The 23,203-nt window shown below is 34.0% G+C and overlaps 1 protein-coding gene across 4 annotated transcripts; it reads right to left on the reverse strand.

Annotated features, from left to right (window-relative positions):
* Positions 1–363: 363 nt before the first annotated feature.
* On the reverse strand, positions 364–22,680 carry LOC143226426 (uncharacterized). Of its 4 annotated transcripts, none has more exons than XM_076457364.1 (3): positions 20,057–22,680; positions 11,147–11,322; positions 364–422 (listed from the first exon to the last, which is right to left on the reverse strand). In XM_076457364.1, the coding sequence occupies exons 1-3, from the start codon at positions 21,002–21,004 to the stop codon at positions 401–403; spliced, it is 1,146 nt and encodes a 381-aa protein (XP_076313479.1). In that variant the 5' UTR covers positions 21,005–22,680; the 3' UTR covers positions 364–400. The 4 variants fall into 4 exon arrangements, with proteins under 4 accessions (XP_076313479.1, XP_076313480.1, XP_076313481.1 ...); XM_076457365.1 differs by having other exon boundaries at positions 386–419; XM_076457366.1 differs by lacking the exon at positions 364–422 and adding an exon at positions 7,885–10,635.
* Between the last annotated feature and the right edge of the window lie 523 nt (positions 22,681–23,203).

Consider the following 23,203-nt stretch of genomic DNA (forward strand, 5'->3'; position numbering starts at 1 on the left):
AGTTTGATGATTTACTTATTTCTCTTATAAATTAATTACATGTTTTACCGTTTTTCCAAAATTATTCGATTACAATTATTTCTGATGTCCTCAGTTTTGTGATTATACAATTTCACCAAATACCGATTCAATTATTAACTATTTAACATTTTTGCCTACCAAAAAACACAAAAGTATAAATAAGTGATGACCCAGTTGTGATTTGAGTTATCCAAATGTATCTTTTAAATACTTCTAAGTGTTTAACAAGAAGAAGATTTAGGAAGTTTTAAGCAACAAATAAACATGGACAGTAAAGGAAAAGAAGCAGACAAAAGTTTGAAAATAAAATATTTATTAATACAACGTATGAAGTTTGTTTGTATTTTCTGGAGTTTTATCATACTGGCAGGCTTCTGTTCTACTTATCTGACTTACAGCTGCTGGAACGAGAAAGAGGACGGACAAAGATAAAAACAAGAATCGTAATAATACCACACTTTTAAATCACACAAAAGACCAGTTTTTACACATATACATAAGATAAAACTTGTATAAGTCCATGCACCATCTCTTGAAATGACTTTGACTTCACTACAAGAGAGTAATTATGTATTTTCTTTCCATGAGCAGCTACTGTAACAATGTGAATTATACTGTGCAACAGAATTGTAATTATTATTAGTTTTATATTAAGTCGTCTGCAAATCAGCTTTTAAGCAAAAAGAAAAAAAAAAAACAATTTATTTTAACGCTGTTTATTTATTTATATTAGCTCAACTATCATTCATAAGAAGTGAAAAACCAGCTAGCCTTCTTGCTAAAACATAGAAATTAAGCTCAGCAAACAAGCCTTATTGACAATCGTTACATGTAACCATCCAGTTTGCAATGATGTCACTTGCATGGAAATTAGAATAAAGGGTATCTGAAAGTAAACAATCATCCTTTACGAGTTATAGAAGAATGCTTATTTAGTTATTTCAACCGCAGTAATTATATTAGTCATTTACTAAATAATCTCGATAATTACGGTAATGAACTATGTTTATTTTTATATGGGTAGGTAGATGAACGTAAAAAAGAAAATGTAAATATAGCGACATATATTGTCTTCAGTTTGTATTTGAATTTCACCCAAAGCTACACGAGGGGTCTCTGCGCTAGCCATCTCTATCTAATGCCACCCGTAACCAATTCTTAGGCTACTCTTATAGCAACGAATACTGCGATTGAGATTGACCGTAACATAATAACGCACACACAGTCTAAATTTATTTGTTCTTCAATGGAACAAATATATTTCTTTAACCTGCATGATTTCATGAGTCTTCGCTTTACTTTCGGTATGAAGAGTTTGGTCAAGCAATTTTTCTCCTTTTATCGTTAATTTTATCACTGTGAAAATCGACCAAGACAGTTTGATAAAAGTACTTTATTACGTGCCTAATATGCGTAGTAAACCAAGTGTAACATTTAAACATCCAACATCAATGTAACATTTCAACGATGTTGCACCATATGAGTTAGATACCTGTTTCAATATCAAAACCAAAATAGGTTACAGTTACACTAACGTAAACTTTAAATTACTACTTTTGTATAAGAAAACGGGATTCCAAGTCCTGGAGACTGTTGTTTTATTTGTGTCAGTAAAACAGGTTTAGTTTAACAACCCGGAAGTGTATTACTTCTCGTTAATGTGACGTAATTACTTAAAATATTCTGATTGATCAACTAACTTTGTGAGTAATAGACAGAGAATTTCCATTATACCAGCTACGCTGGGGTTGGCCCGTATCTCTAGAACCGCAATCAAATGTTACAGTCGTGTTTCCATGGGCGTTTATTGTTTATCACACCTCTAAAGGATGTTAATATTTACTCTATCAATATCATAAAGGGAAGGTTTTTTTTCATATCCTTAAGCAACATTCGGATTTTACCTAACTTGTATTGACACACGTGAATACGTTGTTTTGAAATATCTATCACTTATATATGTAAAACGTATAACTCAATTAATTTTGCGTTCATTCCATCTGTTCTAAACACAATGCCAGTTGCTAATGGAGATTACGACATACTCATTTTGTATTTGAGCCAATTCCTAGATTTACTCATTGTCTCGTATTCACCAGCTACTCGTATAGTGCATCAAGTTGCGACACCAATATTATAGTTATCTCACAATATTGCATATTAAAGTTTGTTTGCAGTTAAATTACAAAACTACACTGCGCTATCTGGGCTTTTTTTCTTTTTTAAACGTGATAGTCGTTTAGGTTTTAAAGACCTTTGAGGGGGAAACTTCAAAGATAAACCAGGGGCGCTCAAAAACTTTTGTTTCTCTTCAGCCCCACACCCCTCTAAGGGTTAAACGTGTCTTGAAGGGTAAGGTAGAAAACGAAAAAAGCTGAATTGTTTTTGTCGAAGAAAACCGAGAAAATAAGAAAGCTGAGGAGCGCTGGTTCTCTTCGATACAATATAGAGTTGTAAATCCACAGGCACACTGTTGTGATACTGGGAGAGGGGATATTTTTATTAAAAGTGTAAGTTAATCACACAGCAAGAGCGACTATTTTGCAAGTGTCACTACTATTGCTTAATAATATTCTGTAAATAATTAATAATTTTGTAAACAATTTCCTTCTTGATGACGAGAAACCCACATGAAATAAAAAATGTATCTCAGAACGGCTGGTATGGGTATTAACACTTTTATTGATGAGGAGAGAACAACGTTTCGATCTTCCTTGGTCATCTTCAGATTCGTAACATGAGAAACGATTTCTTTCTTTCTATAAACCATTACTATAAACAAGATCTTTAACTTTATATTTTTGTTTGTTTTGATTTTCGCGCAAAATTACACGAGGGCTATTTGTGCTAGCAGTTCCTAATTTAGCAGTGTAAGACTAAAGGGAAGGCAGCTAGATATCACCACCCACCACAAACTCTTGGGCTACTCTTTTACCAACGAATAGTGGGATTGACCGAACCTTTATAATATCCCCACGGATAAAGGGCGAGCATGTTTGGTGTGATGGGGATTCAAATCCGCGACCTTCAGATTACGAGTCGAGTGCTTTAACCACCTGGCCAATTCATAAAATATGCGTAAAACTAACAGAACAAGAGGAACACAAACTGACGATCAAAATATCGAATTTATTTTCTAAAACGTTTCTGTAGCAATGTGATAAGTCATCGAGTTAAATTTAGTTACAACGTTACTTTAACGTGAACGAATGATTACAAATTATGCGGCTGTTGGTTATACAAGATAAGCGGCATAGTTTAAACCGAAACCAGAACATGGTTCAATATTTAACTTTGGTAAAAGAAAGTACGAACGTAGGATAAGACTGGAATAAAACATGATACGACCAGCAATCCAGTTAGCATATTCCATCACCACTGCAAAGGAAGTTTAAATTCTGCACTGGAAACAGAACTATTGTGGTATCATTCAAATTTTGATGTTTTTTTTTTTAAACTGGTTAAAAATGAAATTGTAAATATATATTGACAGTCAAATCGTACTATTTCATTAAGGTAATAGAAGAGTTAACAAAGTATTTTGTTGACTAACTGCATTCTCTATATTAGTTCAAAATTAGGGGCGGTTACCACACGTGAAGCTTCACGCGATTATTCGAAAAACATAAAAACTGTCAGATACCAGTTCTCAACAAACAAACGCCCATTTTAAAAGTACTCCCCGTGTTCTACAGGGTTTTTCGACGATTACTAACCACGTAGGCGGTTAGGGCGCTCGACTCGTAATCTGAGGATCATAGGGTCAATCCCCGTCACGCCAAGCATGCTCGCTCTTTCAGCCGTGGTGGAGTTATAATGTTACAGTCAATCCCACTATTCGTTGGTAAAAGAGCAGCCCAAGAGTTGGCGGTGGGTGGTGATTACTAGTTGCCTTCCCTTTAGTCTTACACTGCTAAATTAGGGACGGCTAGCGAAGACAGCCCTCGTGTAGCTCTATGCGAAATTCAAAACAAAATGTGTTTGGAGTTTATTTTTGTGGGGGTTGAGATCAAAGACGCGCCATATTAGCAATATGTCGTTATCGACATTTTGTTTTACTCTAAATTGTACACATTTCTGGCTTATATCGAAGGAACATAAAAATATATCAAGTATTTCACTACTGCCATATGAATATGATATATGCGCTGGTGCTTAATTATTTAGTAATACCAAATTGGGTTTTTCTCTGAATTCTAATAATAGCATTCTTTCGTTCATATTTGTTGTTTTACATCCAAAAGTTCTGTGTTTGCTATTAAAATCGCCTATAAATATTGAATTGTTATTATGGCCAAAGATATTGCGTAATAAATTTTTATCTATTAATTTACTGGGTGAAAATATATTCTGATCACTGCTATAATCATATCGGTATTTTTTAAACACATATCTACTGTAATACATTCATTTATTTCACTTACAGAGGCTTGATTTAAATAGTAGGGCTATTTCTACCCACTGATTTTAAATCTATTTTATAGAATAAGTTTTCACTTAATACCAATGGGTTTCTTTGTTGGATTGAGTCTTTACTCTCGTGTTTCTTTGAAACAAGTGCACCATAAATGTTGGTATTTTGAACTGTGAATTTTAAGAGGGTAAAATCTTGTAATTGAGATTATTATCCGCTGTAGGTGTGGTGTTTTTTGGCTATCTTCAGTGTTAATTCAATTCAATCTTTCGTTTGTGCTGGTTTGGAGTAATCTGAAATAACGTCTGTGAACATGCATTTGGAAATATTCATGAGAGTGTCTCTAAGTTTTCTCCTATTAAAATTTTATTTTTCTCGTTTTCAATTGCTTGTGTGTTTCATTGTATTTACAGTTACATGCTAAAAATTGGTATTCGATTTCCTGCGGTGGATACGCAAATAGCTCAATATAGCTTTATTCTAAAACAAGCAAGCTCTTGGTGAGGATTCCTGTACGTGATGACCGGTCCTTCTACAAAAGGTTATTTCAGTTACCTCCTCTGGGATCTGAACGTCCACCCATCTGTTTGTCGTGCGCAGCGACCCGTGAAATGGAGGAGTATAATAGGTTCATTCTATTGTGATGCGTAGAATTTAAATCCTGACAAAGCTATTTCTCCTAAGCCTTTTGAGAAGTATATACCCCTTATGGCAAAAGTTTTAGGCTGAGGTTTAGTACCCGGTAAGCGTTTATTTATCTGACTTGATCCAAAACTGTCTGCAGCCTATTCCTTTAGAATTCTATTTGGTTCAGCTTGTTCTGGCTCCCTGATAAAATATTCCCAACCTTGACAGACACTTTATGCTGACTATTAGAAAAGATAATTTATTTCCCGTCAATTGTGGCTGTTAAGTCCTCCTTCTATGACGACAGAATATTTTAGAGGCTGTGTTTTTGTAAACCATTTCTCCTGGTTTGTTGCGATCTAGCAGAATGTTTTCTTTGACGTTTAGGTTTTACTGCAATGTTTTGTTTCCTTGTTCATCGTTCAGGAAAAAGCTACACGCGGATAGCCAACTGCAATGAGCCTACCACAGATATTGAACCTCGGTTTCTAATGTTACAAGTCCGCAGATTTACGGCTGTGTAACTGTAATGAAATCGTCATTATCATTGTCTTACGTGTATCCATGTTTGTGTATCATTATTCATAGCGGTATCAACGTCCAGTGATTTATGGGTAAATTTATGATTCATTATTGACTAGAGAGACCTCTGTAAGTCATCATCACTTTAGAGGAATTTGGCGAAAACAATGCGAAATGTTTGTGCATATTAACAACAAAATAAAACCTAACTGCTTCTACTGATAAAGTGGACTTTTCAAATGTTTGTTTTTCGAATTTTGCACGAAGTTACTCGGGAACCACCTGCACTAGACGTCCCTAATTTAGAAGTGATAGACTTTATAAAATGAAGGCAACCACTCAGCATCACCCACAGCCAATGCTCACCAAAGAAATGTAGGATTTACCGAACATTATAAAACCCTTATCTCTGAAGTGACATGTTTGGTAACGGTATTCAAGCTCGCGATTAGTTGACTGCGCGTCGAGAGGCTTAACCGGTAAAAATATAAACAAATACAAGACTTCCAGGTGTTTAATTAAGAAGCCTTTAGTTTGTTAAGGACAATGAACTTTTATTTACATTAAGTTTTATCTACAGGGTGGCCCGTAAGTCCCTACCCATCCATATATCTTATAAATCAGTGTATCTGTGTGCTGTCCCTCATTCTCGCTACATAATATTATGCGTACCTGTCACAATACGCACTCCAAGTGTAAATGGGTTTACATCGGCCATATTTCTCTGAAAAAAAGAAAATTTTATAATACATGCGTAATTGAATATAACATAATAACATACGAGGGCTGTTAAAAAAATACGCGGACTGACGTCATAAAACAAAATGTACTTTATTTAGAAGTTACAGGTCTGGGACCCCTTCAAAGTACTCTCCTCCCCAACGCACACAATTATCCCAACGGTGTTTCCACTTGTTGAAACAGTCCTGGTACGCTTCTTTTGTAATGTCCTCCAGCTCCTTCGTCGCATTTGCCTTAATCTCGGGAATCGTCTCAAATCTTCTTCCTTTCAAGGGTCTTTTGAGTTTGGGGAACAAGAAAAAATCGCAAGGAGCAAGGTCAGGTGAGTAGGGGGGTGGGGAAGAACAGTGATCGAGTGTTTGACCAAAAACTCACGAGTTCTGAGGCACAAATTTCGCAGCAACGCGGTGCATCTTCAATTGTTCGGTCAAAATCTCGTAACAAGATCCAACCGATATCCCACATTCTTCAGCAAGCTCCCTGACAATCAGACATCGATTTGCCCGCACCAGGGTGTTGATTTTGTCGACGTGTGGGTCGTCAGTTGACGTGGAAGGACGTCCAGGACGCTCATCATCTTCAATGGACTGTCGACCATCCTTAAAACGTTTATGCCACTTGAAACATGCCGTACGCTTCATAGCAACATCACCGTAAGCCGTGTTAAGCATAGCAAAAGTTTCAGTCGCAGATTTTCCAAGTTTAACACAAAATTTCACAGCAAGTCGTTGCTCCTTCAGGTCATTCATTTTGAAATCCGCTAAACGAAAAAGTCGCACTTCACTTAAAACCGCGTAGCTAATACACAAATGAAGATATCTGCAATCGGGAAATGGCGTCGTAATCAGCTGATCTGTGCGAACCTAGCGACACCAAGCGGATTCCCCTGGAACCAACTGGAGCCGCGCAATTCAAACAGTCCGCGTATTTTTTTGAACAGACCTCGTATGGATGGGTAGGAACTTACGGGCTACCCTGTAGTTTACTTGTACACTAAGGTTACAACTGAACAGTTGTACAGTTTTACTTTTCAGTTTCCCTGCAATTAATTTTTTACACTTAAACCATTTGATTATTATTTCCCAACTTTCCGCCATTTCCTTTTTCTCTGCAAGTATCAGTTTCATAACATTGCAATGAACCTCAAAACTGTCTGTTGTTGTTTCTTTGTTAAATCTTTTTTATTCAGAGTATTTGAAACTTAAACTTTTCTTCCCTTATTCAAAGTTCTCATATTTAAATACAATAAAAGTGGTCTTTCTTGTTGGTTAAAAAACGTATTAAAAATGTTTATGTAACAATTCATGGATACTTAATTACTGAGAAAATTACCATACATATTTGATTATAAATGTGTATTTCTGACAGCAATATTGAAGACATGGAAAACTCAAGCAATATTCTTTAGTGATGGTAGTTTGATAAAGTATATGTTCATATTTTGAAAATTCACTTTAGTTTTGTAATTAAATGTATGTAATACAAATTGTACATAGTGAATCTCAAGTTAAACCTGTTACATTTTTCATAGAAGATTTATACACACATTATGCAAAATACACTTAAAAAAATCAGTATATTTAGGTTCAAACTTTGTCACCCTTTACAATATGTCAATTTTAAAATACAAATTCAAACATCAATATAAGAAACATGAAAAACCAACAATATTCAACATCATTTTTTTCACTACATTTCAAACTTGACATAGATGCTAAATCAGATTTGAAGATCAAAGTTATATCTAGCTCAAACCTGCATATAAACAGCTTAATCTTTGTGTTCAATACTGAGTTGCCTCTTTCAATACAATAAAAATTAGATTGAAACTTCATTACAACTCTCTCTCTCTCTCAAACTGACTCAATTTACAAGTACTCAGAATAATATTTTGTAATGTTATGAAATTGTTTACCACAAACTGGATCACTTGACATACAGAACTTACCAGAGTTATTTTTCCCTTACATGTTTAACCTTCCTGTCTAACATCCTAAAATGTGGCATCTTAGCGTGCAATCGGGAAAAAAATCTCAAAGTAATAAAATCTTCCAATAAAACTATCTTTCTTACACTTATCAGTTCATGGTAATTTAGCACCATTCCCAAAGATTCTATTACACATTTGCAAACATTTAATTTTGTTTTTCATGTGAAGTTTAATCAGATAAATAGACTGATCAAGTAAAATGTCAATCAATAAACATCTGATCCCTTTAGAGCAGTGGTTCTTAACCTGGGGGTCGTGACCCCCTGCTGGGTCATTTGAAGTTTCTTGGGGAGTCACGGAAGGTTTGGGAATTATTGGGGAAATCACGGAGCAGTTTAGTTTTTGTAGTAAGTTCCTGTAACTGCCCACCAATGAGAAACACGCTGATGTGCTGCAGTTGAACCGCGTCGAGATGATTGTTGCATAACCACCTGTCTAATTTTGAGTAAAAATTTATATATTACATTTTGAATTACCTAAATTTTTAAACTATATAATATTAATATATCAAACTTAAAATATATAAATAAAGTTTCCATCGTATTTAGTATATATTATATTAACCCTCACACTGAGTGAATACGTAGGTTTTGTATGATGTTCAGTAATTCCATGGATTTTACATTTGTTTAGCACTTGTAGCATTTCTCAAGGTCATTTATTTTTAACATTTTCAATAAATTAGGATCTTTATATAGTTTTGTTTTATTCTACTTTTACGCAAAGTTCACCATTACAAAAATTATTATAGGGGTCATGGTAATACCCTGGAGTCTCAGGGGGTAGGACAATGAAAAAGGTTAAGAACCACTGCTTTAGAGTGAGAAAGATATCCTAGTAAAAGTCCAACAAACTTCAATATGCAATTTATCTAGAACATTTTCACAGATTGGTGTTTTATAATTTTCATTCCAAACTTTAAATTTGCAAATTTTTGTGTTAAATAAATAGCAACATTTTAATAATACCACAAAAGTGTAAAAACTTAAATTTTTAAGCTTATCAAAAAGTAACATTAATTCAGATTGAAATTTATCCTGTATTTACTTATTTAAAAAACTAGCTATTTTTGTAACGTACATCACAAGATATAAAGATTAGCCCTACAATTTGAATGTTCATATTTCATCAAATTTTAATAATAGACAACATGCTTTCTTATCACACAAAACTTGAAAAGTAACACTGGTAGCCAAAAATAACACAAGTTTCTCCTGACAGAACTTATAATGTATTCACAATGTTAAACAAAATTCAGATAGGCTGGTATTAATCCTGAATGAACCTCTTCCATCTTTTCTTGAAGTTTTTATGAGCTTTAAATGAGATTTCTTGGTAAAGCTTAACGTCTTGATTTTAAAATGTAACAAGACATCTTATTTTCTACATAACAAACACTACACCTATAAAATGTTCATGTTACTAATAAAATACCTCCAGTTTAAACTGTTATTCAAATGCTAATAATCCTAAATAAACACAATGTGGCTGACAAGCAACATGAAAATTCCACTTCTACAATAGGTATATACCAATGATGAACCAATTCAGTGTTAAAGCTAATATATATTGAAAACAGCTGAAGAAATCATTATATAGTACTAATCTGAAGATATTTATTAAAGTAACTTGTTTTTTAACATTTTAATTTAGTTTGAAATTATAGTATGTGTTCACTTATGCTTCAGATTTTAGAATTGTTACCTTTATACAATTTAAGAAGTATAATTTACATTTCATATTTTTCCCCTTATCTATGTACATTAATGACACTTAACCTCAAAGGTTGGCTAGATAGCATTCTGAAGCTTAGATATCTTTGCAACTTTAAAAATATGTTAAAAATCTACTGGACAGTGCAGAAAATAAGTCATTAAGAATTAGACTTGTAATTCTGATTAAAAACAAAACAGAACTGATATTGTTAGACATATGAAGTACTTTATACTTAATTTTTGTATTTCACATTGCTTTTGGAGAAATCAGTTTCATGGTTGTTTAGCATGAATTGTGACAGCATCAGCAACATCTTGAGACTGTCACAACACAATGCTTATGGTATATATTCAATTACTGGTAGTGTACACTTACTTTACTTACTATTTAGCTAGATAATTTCTCCATTCTCTAAATTATGGATGTATACAATCCAATGATTACTGAATACCATTAGAAATTATTTGCAAACTTATGTACAAACCTTACCTTGGCAGATTTTTTGAAAACAAAGGAACATTATAAATGAGATATATCTTTAAAAATGGTCTACACTGCATTCTTTTCATACCTTTTGATGAGTACACCAACTTAACAGTTAACCCTTAAAAGAGAAACCAATACAGATTTTGAATTTGTGATTTACTATAGGTACATTTGTTTTAATGCAATGCTTAAATTTTAATTATAAAACATCTTTGATGTAATCATAATGGTATTTTTTTAAAACAGGAACACTTTAAGCAATGTGACTTTTTGAAATAAAATGTGGAACAATTAAACATTAATATTGAAGTTGGTTTTATACCTATTAATGTTGTCTACATAAATGTTTTGAATTTAGGACACTTTTTGTACTGTTGTCAGTTCAGTACACAATTCATCTAGAAAATACAACATTCTTTCACCTTTTCAAGCCTTAAAATAACTTGCATACAGAAATGTTACTACTACACCAACATTCAGTTTTAATTAATAGTAAAAAACTGTTCTACAGTAGCACAATATGCATGAAAATAAATTATACCATAACTTTTATAACTTTGTGCACATGTTAATTTTTCAACAAGTTACATAAAACTCAATTTTCTAGATTTTTATAAATCCTATCATACATTTTTTTCCTATGACAAGGCAATAAAACAGGTGAGATGATATTATCAAAGTCCGAGATCACTTTTTGAAAACGGCATCTATCTCTTGCAAGTTCTTCCCATGGACCTTTTCTGGACTCTGCCACATCTGTTAGTTCGTGAACACGAGTAAGCTGTTTCTCTGGAGCAAAATGGACCTGCAAAACAAAACCACTTTAATCATTTAAATCCACAAGTAAAAGTCAGTTATAATAAAAAAAAATGGTAAGGCAAGTATTTGAGTTTGTGGCTGATAGAGTAAACACATGTTTTGTGGTATGGATGTATTATGCAAACTTGCTACACAAAAATGTAAATTACATGATTTCGACTTTTGAGAATTTAGACTGAATTTTGTAGTTAAAAAGTTCTAAAAGTTGTGAACAAGCAAAAATAAAATTTCCAAAGTAACACCAAATTTAACTAGATGCTGAGCTTCCATAGTGCTCAGTTAAATATTGTGGTGTTGCCAAAATTTATACTTCTCAATCTCATGTCTATTTCAAAAATAGGATCTCTTGTGGCTAAATATCACTACTCTTATGCCCTCTTTCTGCTGCCACAAACTTCTGAAATAAAGACAGACTTCAGAGCTGCACCATGTTAGATGGTATAAGAGAAGAGGATCATGACAGACAAATTTACATATTTTATCACCAAGAAAATAGCCTCAGAAATAATGCATTTAAAAAATAAACTAACAAAAGAAAACTGAGAAAAACTGTCAAACTCCACTTTTTTGGGCAAGCACAAACAGGAGAGGTACCCAAAACTGTGGCCTTGTGTAAAATTAGTAATGTAAAAAGAAATACTGGACTTTTGTAGAAGATTACTATTGTCAAAAGGAGACTTGTATGAAATATATCAAAGTATTTGGGACAGAATAAAATTACAAAAAGTCATTACTTGTAGAAATATTACAAAATGGACAGACACAATTTACAGTTGATATGTACTAGTGTGGCTTCATTCAAAAGAAACATGTATTTCATGGGTCCTACAAGATATTTGCATATGGTTACAGGGTGTATCTCAAAAATACCATGTAGCAAAAGTCAATAACACCTAAACATACTACAATATATATGCATTAAACATGACAGTGGAATAACCAAAATATCATAAATAACTATACTGGTACCGTAAAATTCCACTACAATTTATTAAGCTTAGTAACTAAGATGTATTTAGATTTTAAAAAATATGAAACTTTAAGCAGCCTAAAGACACAATCTACCTTTTTGAAAAATTGGATTGAAAGAATATTGTAGTTTTTGCACAGATTAAAATGACTGAGTAAACCACCAATGGGACATTATTTATAAAATCATATAAGGGACCATTTCAACAAAATAGAAAGATTAAAAGGGGCCACTGTGTCTGATTCAGTACACAAGCTATATCAACAGAATAAAATACCAGGTTCTTGTTTATATTCTAGCATGTCAACTGTAGTCATTTGAGTTCCTAATTTGTATGAAACTATAGACTTTGTACTTTAATGTTATAAACATCTAATTTTAAACTGCTACATTCAATATACCAAAACTCACTAAAATATGTAGATTTGTTTTATTATTAAGAAATTAACTCATATACAGTATTAATATTTTGAGTTATGATCCACAATTCTAAATTTATTTACATAAATTCATAAAATAGTAGTTCAATAAAATTTTGAACACAGGTCAACAAATGAGATGACATGGCCTTTGACCTGTCACAAAAGGGTTAATAATCTGGTGTTTACTGGTTGTATTCAAAGCTACAAGTAACAGTCCAAGATCACTTAACATTTGGAGAACTAAGGTCCTTACACAGACAGGAAACCATGTGACATCCATGAATTCAGTCAGCTACTGTTTACAAGGATTAAGCCAATTTGTGTTGTATGTACAACAAACCTTACACCTGCCTCAAAACGTATACATAAATGTGTTTGATACTTATTACACTGTTAGAACACTAGGATTAATACATTGTATTACTGCTTGTCACACTTATAAACCAACATTTTCATGCATGAAATACTCAATGGTGGGCAAGGTTTATCAAAGTCTGTTATGGCTACTACTTTACTCAATGGTCATAACAAGTTACATTATGTGATGCTGTTAAGGGTCTTCAAAGAAAGAATTTTTTTTTTTTTTTTTATCTATAATTGCTAGTGATGCAATCAATGTTAGAACATTTTAGGTGGCATTCTAGCTCAAAAATTAGTTAACTTCCAGAATATTGTAAATAAAATTAAAGATGCATTACAGAAAAATCAGTCAAAAATTACAATACAAATCATATTAACTGAAGTTTTTTTCCCCGATATTTTAATGAGTTTGTCCACTGCAGCTCCAAAATGAAAAGCATCTACAAAAAATAGTTTAGATCTATATTACTACACTGTAATACTTTAAAATGGTCACAAAGATGATGCAGTAATCATGGGAGACTAATTATAGAAACAGTGATCACTATTAAAATCTATACAGTCAAGTAGTAAGTAAGAGTAGTTTCTTGAAATGATTGAAGATTGTATTCTACACAAAATCAATGAGAGGATGCCACTTTTTATAAACTGTTAACCATAAACAATGATGTGCTTACAGATTTAAAGTAAGGGAGCGTTTTACAGAGAGTGAACATTTTTAATTAGGTTCAATGTTTTATTACAAACGGAAATTAAGGAAAGTGGAATTTTAGTTCATAAATTTCAGGGAAACAATTACGATAAAACATTCATGGAACGAGTTAATAGTTGATGTGCAGACTTTAAAAAGTAAATCACATTTATTTCAAGATATACAAGATCCTATAAAGAGGAAAAACACAAATAAGGAAGATCAAATTTGATTGGCTTACCACGGACAAAGAGTAAATGTGAGATGAATCTCTAACATTTAAGTCGACAAAGGAAAAGTCAATTATGATCACAAAATAGAAATGAATAGATCAAAGGGTTTACAAGAATAGCTGTTTGATAGCATTAAAAGTTAAGTATTTTTAAAAGTAATTTTTGGTAAGCTAAGTGCCAAAATTGAGATTGAACCCTTAAATGATGAGGATGGAAGGGCTTCTGTTGAGATGGATAACTATAAAAGTTTATTTATTTATTTATTCAAGAGAAAATGTCAGAGATAGTGCTAGCCATTCTGTGTGAAATATGTGAATCAGGTAGATATTAAACCACTGATGTTAAGTAGGAAGATTAAAAGGAAAAGGAATAATGCAACACGACAAATAATCCATTTCTGAGCATGTCAGAGATCTGATATCCAAGCTAGAGATGGAAGTGTTGACCTTAAAAAAAAAAATTTAGTTTCTAGAAAAGAACAGAAGCTTTGCAAAATCATTTAACAGGATATGATATCATAAAGGAAAGACACTATGAATTTACTAAATGAGAACTGACTTTTACTTTATTGCTAACCTGCCACTTATAATGTGGGTAATGGAGAAGCTATAGACTTAGGAATGTTTGGAAAACTTGATAAAGTGACACAGAGAAAGAGAGAGAACAACTTTCTAAGATGTTGAGGTATGTTGACAATGCCTTTCTTCAGATGTTAAGCTGGACAAATACTTGGCAAATTGTGTAATATATTTGGTTCACACATAATGCAGACAAACCTATCAATAGCTCAATAGAAAAAAATCTTTGCATTGTGTTGTAAAAGTTAATCAAGCCATCAAGGCAGTGCTCTATTAGTACTAGTAAATATAGTAATTTAGTGTATTCATAGGGTACTGCTCACAAGTTAAATGAAATTTTCTTTATACAAATTACTATTCAGACCTAAAATAAATTGCATAAAGTTGAAAAATGATTCATTAGTCATAAAATAATGTTCTGAGTTTCCAACTTATGGTTGGTTGGTTTGGCATTTTATGGCACAAAGCAACTAGGCTATATGGTAAAAAGTTAAAAGTATTAAAATTCATAAAAAGGAATCAAGGTAAAAAAGCTTAATTTTAGAATTAAAAACAAATAACATTAAATCCAATTTTTACATCTAGTATACAATAGTAAAAGAGAAACTGCAGTATTACTAGTTTTAAAGGACTTTCTGTAGCATAATTTTAATTATCATAACTTGCCAGCATGGCTAACTGGTAGTTCAAACAGCAGCATTAGTCACCTGAAGTTGGCCTTTCCAGTCCTGGTTTTGGGTAATTTGACATTACAGCTATTTTATAATTTTATATTGAACTAGTTGTACTTCAAAAAGGAATCATATTAAAAATAAATGTAATATATGAATTAAAAACTTAAAATAGTGTTAAAAGGGTCAATGGCCTTAACAAACTGAAAACAACTGTAAGGTGGACAGTGTCATCATTGTCAATGATACTGTCCACAGTTATGGATAAACCTTGTGACAAAACACATCTAAAATGGTGAGATCACTGAGAGTCGTAACGACAGCAAGACAGTAAAATGTAGCTTATTGTGACCTGAGTATCACACAGTCCCAGATAAAGGAAAACAATGAGTTAAAACACTGACCAATAAGTAGCTCACTTAGGACAATTTCCTCTTTCCAATCCTTACAGAAATAAGACAGCCAAAGTCCAACAGATAGTTTTATTTCGAAAAGATTGTTTTTATGTTGCTCACTCCAAGTCAGCTGCCAACTGGCATGGAGCCAAGCATTGAATACAGGAACAAAGTTCACATACAAAACAAACAGCACTGATAGTGCCAGGGCAGAAAGACTTAGCTGCAATTTAGGAAAGCTCATTCCCACAAATACCAAAATAGCCTGATATCCAGAAGAACTGGATGTTAAAGAAAATGGGCCAGTTGGTTTTGAAAGTCAGTGAGAACCAACATGAAGCAATTTCAGGGCTAACCAAAGGCCAGCCTTTAAGTGAATTAGTATAAAAAGTACAGATTGTGTCCTACATAGCTTTTATGTGGATACAGGGCAAGAGAAATGGCATACAATTTGGCAGTTAACACAGATACTATAGAGGGGATTATGTGTGCAACAATCAAATCATGGCAAACAACAGCAGAGTCATCTGATTTTGAACCATCTGTATAAAACAGAAGGATGGTTTAAAGGATGTTCAGCAAATAGAAGGCAATACTTCCAATCAGGAATATCTGCCTTCTTCAGATGACTCAAAGAAAGGTCACATTTGAGGATGGTAATTAGTCATGGTGGGATGGGCTGACTTGTGGGGATACCACTGTCATCCAAAGATAGACCCAATTCATCTAACTCACCTCGATACGAAGGCAAAAATGAACAATGGCAGACTGTCTATTATAAAAAGAGTGGCCCACTGAGGAAGGAAAACAACCCCATGTGGGATGCTGTAGTAAAGATTGAAATTTTGAAGAATACATTAAAGACAGTTGTAAGTGATGAAGGTATAGAGGGGGTTCATAGAACTGTGTACAAACTCTGGACTGGAGAAGTGCAGAAGGCCCTTGTGCAGAGCCAAAGCCTCTGATGGTGAACAGGGTCCAACATTTTCAAGGCCAAAGACCTGGCAGAACCATAGTCTAGTTTTCATCAAACAAGGGCAAGATAGATTTTTAGCATGGAACTTTGATCTGCCTCCCAAGAGATGGAAGAGAGAACACAAAGGATGTTCAGTACCCTTGTACACTTGACACACAGCTGCTTGATGTGTATAATAAAGGTCAGCTTCCAGTCAAAGAAAAGCTCCAAGAACTTTGCCTCATGGATCATAGGAAGCACAACTTCACCAATACAGAGTTCAGGATCAGGGTGAATACTCCTTTGACAGCAAAAGTGCATGCAAACAGGTTTGGAGAGAGAAAGGTTGAAACCTTTTGCTTCAGTAAATGATTGAGAGCAGCCTGTAGCTGCTGCTCAATATACCTCATATTTGACGACTAAAAAGAGATGTGGAAGTCGTTTACAAAGACCATTTGTAACTGTAGGGGTACCTGTCCACTGATGGCATTAATCTTTATAATTAAAAGTGTGACACTCAAGACACAGCCCTGAGAGACTCAAAATTTCTGTGGGAAAGAATGGGAAAGTGTCGTACCCACATGGATCTGGAACTGCTGATTCATTAAAATAATGTTTACTATGTGAAAAGTAAAGGTGAGTAGATAGAAAGATCTATAGCAGTAAAAGAATGACTAGGTGCAAGAAAATAAGTACAAGAACCAGTATTGAAGAGAGAGAGGTTGTGGTCCAAGAGCATATGCTCTATAGCTCAATCCATCCCATCAATACTATCACCACCCCAGAAGGAATCATGTCCATTAAAATTCCCCAATAGTAAAAAGAGGGGAAGATAACTGCTCAATGATGACATGAAGGTCTGACTATTATCAATCTCTTCAGGAGGCAGGTAGAGAGAACAAAAAGTAATGGTATGACCCAAGGAAACACAGATGGCTACAGCCTCCAAGGGTGTAGAGTGACAAACACAGGGTGGGCACATGCTGATCAACCAGCAATGCTACCCTACCATGCACTTGTCCATCACACAACCTGTCATTTTTGTACTAAGAAAACTACCAAAGGGTGACTGTATCAGCAGGTTTCAGAAAAGTTTCCTGTAAGGAGAGGCACACAGGATGGTAAGAATCAATCAAAATCCTTGTTACCTGTATTTGACTGAAAACCTTGACAGTTCCTCTGGATCAGAGTGACCATTGTTATTTATGTAGAGGAGGATGTAGTGGGGAGATCTTCTGTTTGTGACCATGTTATTTTTTCTTTACTGAACAAAAATCTATTGACCTCCATGGATTCTGCCCTGGGTCAAGTAGGGAGGTATCTGTCTGTGGACAAAAATTCCAATGCTGAAAACATGAACGAATGATCAATATACTTCTTGGGGCTACAGAAGAAGATGGACCCAAGAAAACACTTGAACCTGAAGGATGTGAAACTGGGCTGTCACTAGAAGAAGTGGTAGGGAGAGAGATGGAAGTAGATACAGATGCGTCAACTTCTTTTAATTATAGAGGGAGCAAGATTCTCAAGATATTTTGCAAATGACTCTGTTGGAGGCATGGAAAGATCTACCTGCACTCCCGCTATGGTAGTGGAATGGAGTGCAGCAGCACGTCCGAGATGGAGTTGGGGACAATTTCCGAGCCTCTGGGTAGGTGATATTATTAACATTAAGTGTTACACCTCTTTCTTCTACCAATTTAGAGCAAAAAATAAAGTAAGAGGGGTGTGGGTCACTACAGTTAATGCAGTGTGGTTCCAGGTTGCACCAATAAGCATCATGGTCTTTACCACATATCAAAGAACATGTTTTTGAGTGACCAAACTGCTAACACTGGAAACATCCAAGAGAGTTAGAAATATAAGGCCATATATTGCATTTCAGATAACCTGCTTTGACTGTGGCAGGAGGATGTGGTGACGTAAACACTGACATCAGAACATTGGTACAGTCCATAATTCCAACTTTACGAGTGAAGATTCAGTGCACTGCAGTAATGTCTTGGCTGGAGAAACCATTGAGGATCTCTGACTCAGGAATATTCTTTAAATCCCTCTCAACCATAACTCCTCTGGAAGAATTCAAAGTTGCATGGGGAGTAACCTCAATGGGTATATTCCAAATGGCCTTTGATTTCAAGAGGAGTTTGGTACGCTGTGGTGAAGATGTTTCTGCCAAAATGTCTCCAGAGCACAACTTCTTTATTGTCTTTGGAGAGCCAGCAAAGTCCCTATAATCACTTTTGAATGAAAAATTGAGACATCTGCCCCAAGGATTTCTCAGATAAGGAATGGATAATAAGAAATTGAGGTGCAGAATCTGACTGTAATAATTACTGTACAACAGAGTCATCCATGTGTGGTAATTTTCCAATGATCTGTTTTTTTTTCATTATTTGTCAGAAACAGGGGTATCTGTAATAAAGAAGCTACATTTCAGTGCCCACTGACCCTACCCACCATATAGACCTACAAGAGAACACACTACAGTGCCAAACAAGGACAATGCAGCAAAGCCAGGGTTTTGTGAGCACTATACCCAAACACCAGCATCAGATACAATGTCCACAATGCCTGTTGAAAGCATCCAACACTAATATTTAGTTGCTCCTAGCCCAAGTGAACCAGCCAAATGACTCTAGAAGGGCCACTTCAAGACTGCTCATCCACAGGAATTCAAGGCCAAAGTAGTGCATTAGGGTTGGACCCCTCAACCACCAGGATCTTCTCCTCCCCTTCACAAGTCACCATGCATGGCAAACACATGGGTGGATGTTCAGATCACAGAGGAGGTAAACTGAAAGAACAGAACCTTCCCTGGGAGACCCCCTCATGACATACAGGAATCCACACCAATGGGTCCAATTTACAACCACTGACTTTATTTGCACATACTAAATAATACAGTATTATTATAGGATGTTATTTAAAATGTCTGAGTCACACATCTGTCAATGTAATGCATAATATTGAAGTTCAGATGTTATAGATCTAATACATAGTAAAAAAAAAAAATAGCCAGCTCTGATGCATACATTTATATTTGTGTCAGGGATGTATTTTGTTAAAATTTTATCATTTCTTGAAATACCAAAATAAACTGTCTTTGTAATGGGCCACTGAATAAATATTAGAAGAACAGATGTAGGGGTAAAAAGGATAAGCTATCTCCTTTTCCCTAGAGAAATGAGAAAGAAGATTTTACTGGACTCTAGAATATTATCTAGGAGATTGGTAGCCTGCCAACTCCTGGCTTATCCACACTGTATTCTGAAGATAAGAATCAAACATAAGACTGGGAAAAAAACAACTAAGTAAAGACACTTATTAACCCAGTGTCTTTATCAATGAAAGTTGAACAGAATAGAACACACACACGTATTGAAACTTGGACTCACGTAAACTTGTTCTATAATAGTGGATCTACACTTTATTCTACACTCACCTTTTTACACTTGATTTTATGTACTTGTTTCTCAGGCACTTTTGCCATTGCCTCTTTCCACTGCTGATTGACTTGTTTGAGCCTTTCTATTTCTTTCCCTTTGAGATACTGTTCTTCTAGTGTCTTACATTCTTGTTTAATACATAAAGCATTATCTAGAGCAAATGCTATCAACCCGTCTTCATTATTGGATACAGCAGCACTTGAATCAACACAGTCATTTAGAAAAGACCCTAGTTCACTCTGCATTAAACCCAAAGATATTTCTGACAGACAAAAGAAATCTTCTTCAAAAGAATCATCTTCGTACCAATCACAATCAGAATCACTTGAAAAATTATCAGAATCACTATCCACATCTTCATTCCCACCAAGAATATAGGCAAGAGTAGCATTTTCATAAATCGACACTGGAAATTCACTATTGCTAGCAGTTACATCTTTTACTGTGGGTACTTCAAAAATTTCATCCATTGGATTACACTGAATTTGACCATCAAAACCTGTGTTCAAAAATGTACAATCTTGACTAGAAGGCTTGTTAGTTTTAACACCATCATTAACACCATTTACATTCCCTATTTTCGTTATAATAGACAAAGTTTTGGAATTTTTATCACTTTCTATATCACAAGCCTTATGTGAGATTTTATTTTTTACAACTCTTGTGTCAGCACTGCTATCACTTAGAGACAACTCACTAAAATTTTCAACATTCTGAATATCTGATTTAAAACTGATAGACTTGCATTCTGTGAAACTGTTACTACTTCCTACATCCAGTAGGTCATTACTGCTGTCTTTACTCTTGTTGAGAATACCAATAGTTTCAATAAATTCTTGTGTGTCTTCTTCATAGAAATTCATTTTTTCAGAATCAAGCAGTCTTTTTCCTTTGTAAGTTTCAGGTTTTGTTGTTTCCTTCCAAGGCACATTTTGTTTACACATTTCTTTCTTCCTTGTTGTTGTCTCCAAAATGATCCATTATATTACTTTCTTTATGGCAGCTATCAAGTGCATGACTCTGAAAATTTGAAGAAGAAACAAATCTATTTTTATCAACACTTGGAACATTAACTTTAGTAACAGAAGCATAAGTTGGTTTTAGCTGCTTCTCACTTTTTGTTACAGCAGCATATGTTGGTCTTCTGGCAATTTGTGAAATTTTTGATAAGCTTTCATCTAGAGCTCTTACATTCATCATTCTTTTCTGAATATTCATTTTGTTACTAATACCATCTAGATTGGAACATTCAGGAGTCCTCAATTCACTAGGGTTGCTAGCACTAACAGGAGTAATTCTTTGAGAAGTTAAAAGATTTTCTTTTGAAGATGCTGTTCCTATACAACCAGAACTTTTAACTCCCTGAGTGTTATTTACAAGGTTGTTTTTTTTAAAACTTCTGTCTGCTTCCATTACAACCATCATTGATAAGAATTGTTCTAACAAACTTTCAAATGGAACCTTAAATTCTTCACGAGAACTTTGAATTTTACTCCCAACAAATCCTCCAATCAAAAATGGTTTAAAAGACACTAGATGAGGTTTCATTATACTATATGTATGATTCTTTAATATATTTTCACCACAGAATGTCATGTTAGTCCCAAAATTACACTTGGAGTTAAAGTTCAATTTTGACTTTTGCACAAGTGATATCTCTGCATTTTTAGCTTCTTGTTCAGCTGCCTTAACACCTACTTTATCAAGATTCATCTTTCTGAATTCTTCAATTTTCAATGGAACTTCTACACCCATATCAGCAAAACTGTGTTTTTCTCCAGTCCAAAATGACTGACAAAATTTAACTACTTCTGTTGACAATCCAAAATTTTTCATTTTCAAAAACTTCGTAGCATCTTGATTATTACGATTTCCGTCTCCCACAAACCAATGCATTTTACTGGCCTTGCAATAGTATAAACTAAACCTTATCACAAATTTTATAGACTTTGCAATAGCTGTCTAAATGAAAACAACCATGTAATTAACTTCACATCACACTGACCATTTAAAAGCACTACACTTAAAAGTTCACATTAAGTAACCTAACAGTTCATAAAGTTACTATAAACCTTGATATTATTACTCATAACTTTCAGAAATTTGTTGTATTATCACCAATACTACTTTACCAGCTGTTGATTCACGGTCACACAGTAGTTAAGCAATGAATAAGCATTAGGCCAAATTATAATAAAATATTCAGAACTTCGTAATAACTTCAACATTTCTTTGTAAAGCTTCTACGTTTTTCACAGTTGTATACAAGTTCCATAAAGATGAGTTACACTCATTCGTTCTTTTTACCACAGGCCAAATTCTTAATCGAAATACGTCTCCAACGTGATCGAATTTCAATTTAATGCAGTTACGCTTCCCAAAATAATGGCGACTGGAAGTCAAGTCCAAAGAAAACTGACTGCAAATATTGTGTTGATACAAATATTGACACCAATATTTAATTTCCATCAAAAATCTACCTAAACATAAAAATTCAAGCACGTATATTATGAAAACATATCTGTAACTATCATCACAAATTATTCTCACCATTGTAACAAATTTCCTTTTACACAGATTACTTCCTTTTGTACATATTGCTAATGTAATGGCGTTTAGAGTCACGTAACCAACTTTTTTTTTCGATAGTGGATGAATACATGTTTATCTTAGTGACAGTACTTTTTATTATCTTATAAACAGAAATCATTGAGTAAAAATTCTAACTAATTCAAAATCCATGGTACTTTTAATGGTATTTTTATTAAAGCCAAAAGTTTATATATGATAATGTTATAATAGAACTATTTTTCATACGTTTCATCAGCTATGACATCACAGTAGACGTTTAAGGTGACGAAAATTTCCCATTAATCGCTTTAATAATCAACTCTATTATTGCCGTTATTATAATTATTAAAAGCACAGTAACAAAACGTTCTATATTAATAAACTTTTCGGAATTGATTTACATTCCATCATCAGTGTTAAAACCAGAAAAAGCTAGTTTACAATATTTTAATTTCAGAAACAACATTAGCTCTTTTTACATATTCGATCATAAGTATAGAAAGAAAAAATAAGGCCTGGCATGGCCGAGCGCGTAAGGCGTGCGACTCGTAATCCGAGGGTCGCGGGTTCGC

Source organism: Tachypleus tridentatus, chromosome 9 (assembly GCF_004210375.1).
Source record: "Tachypleus tridentatus isolate NWPU-2018 chromosome 9, ASM421037v1, whole genome shotgun sequence".
Lineage (NCBI taxonomy): Eukaryota > Metazoa > Arthropoda > Merostomata > Xiphosura > Limulidae > Tachypleus > Tachypleus tridentatus.

What these genes read in the sequence shown, in the direction of transcription:
- LOC143226426 (XM_076457363.1), bottom strand. Translation starts at nt 21,004, where the DNA reads ATGTGTAAACAAAATGTGCCTTGGAAGGAAACAACAAAACCTGAAACT. An exon ending in ATAAAATCAAGTGTAAAAAG is followed by an intron (nt 11,323 to 20,056) that starts GTGAGTGTAGAA and finishes TTTGTTTTGCAG; the next exon opens with GTCCATTTTGCTCCAGAGAA.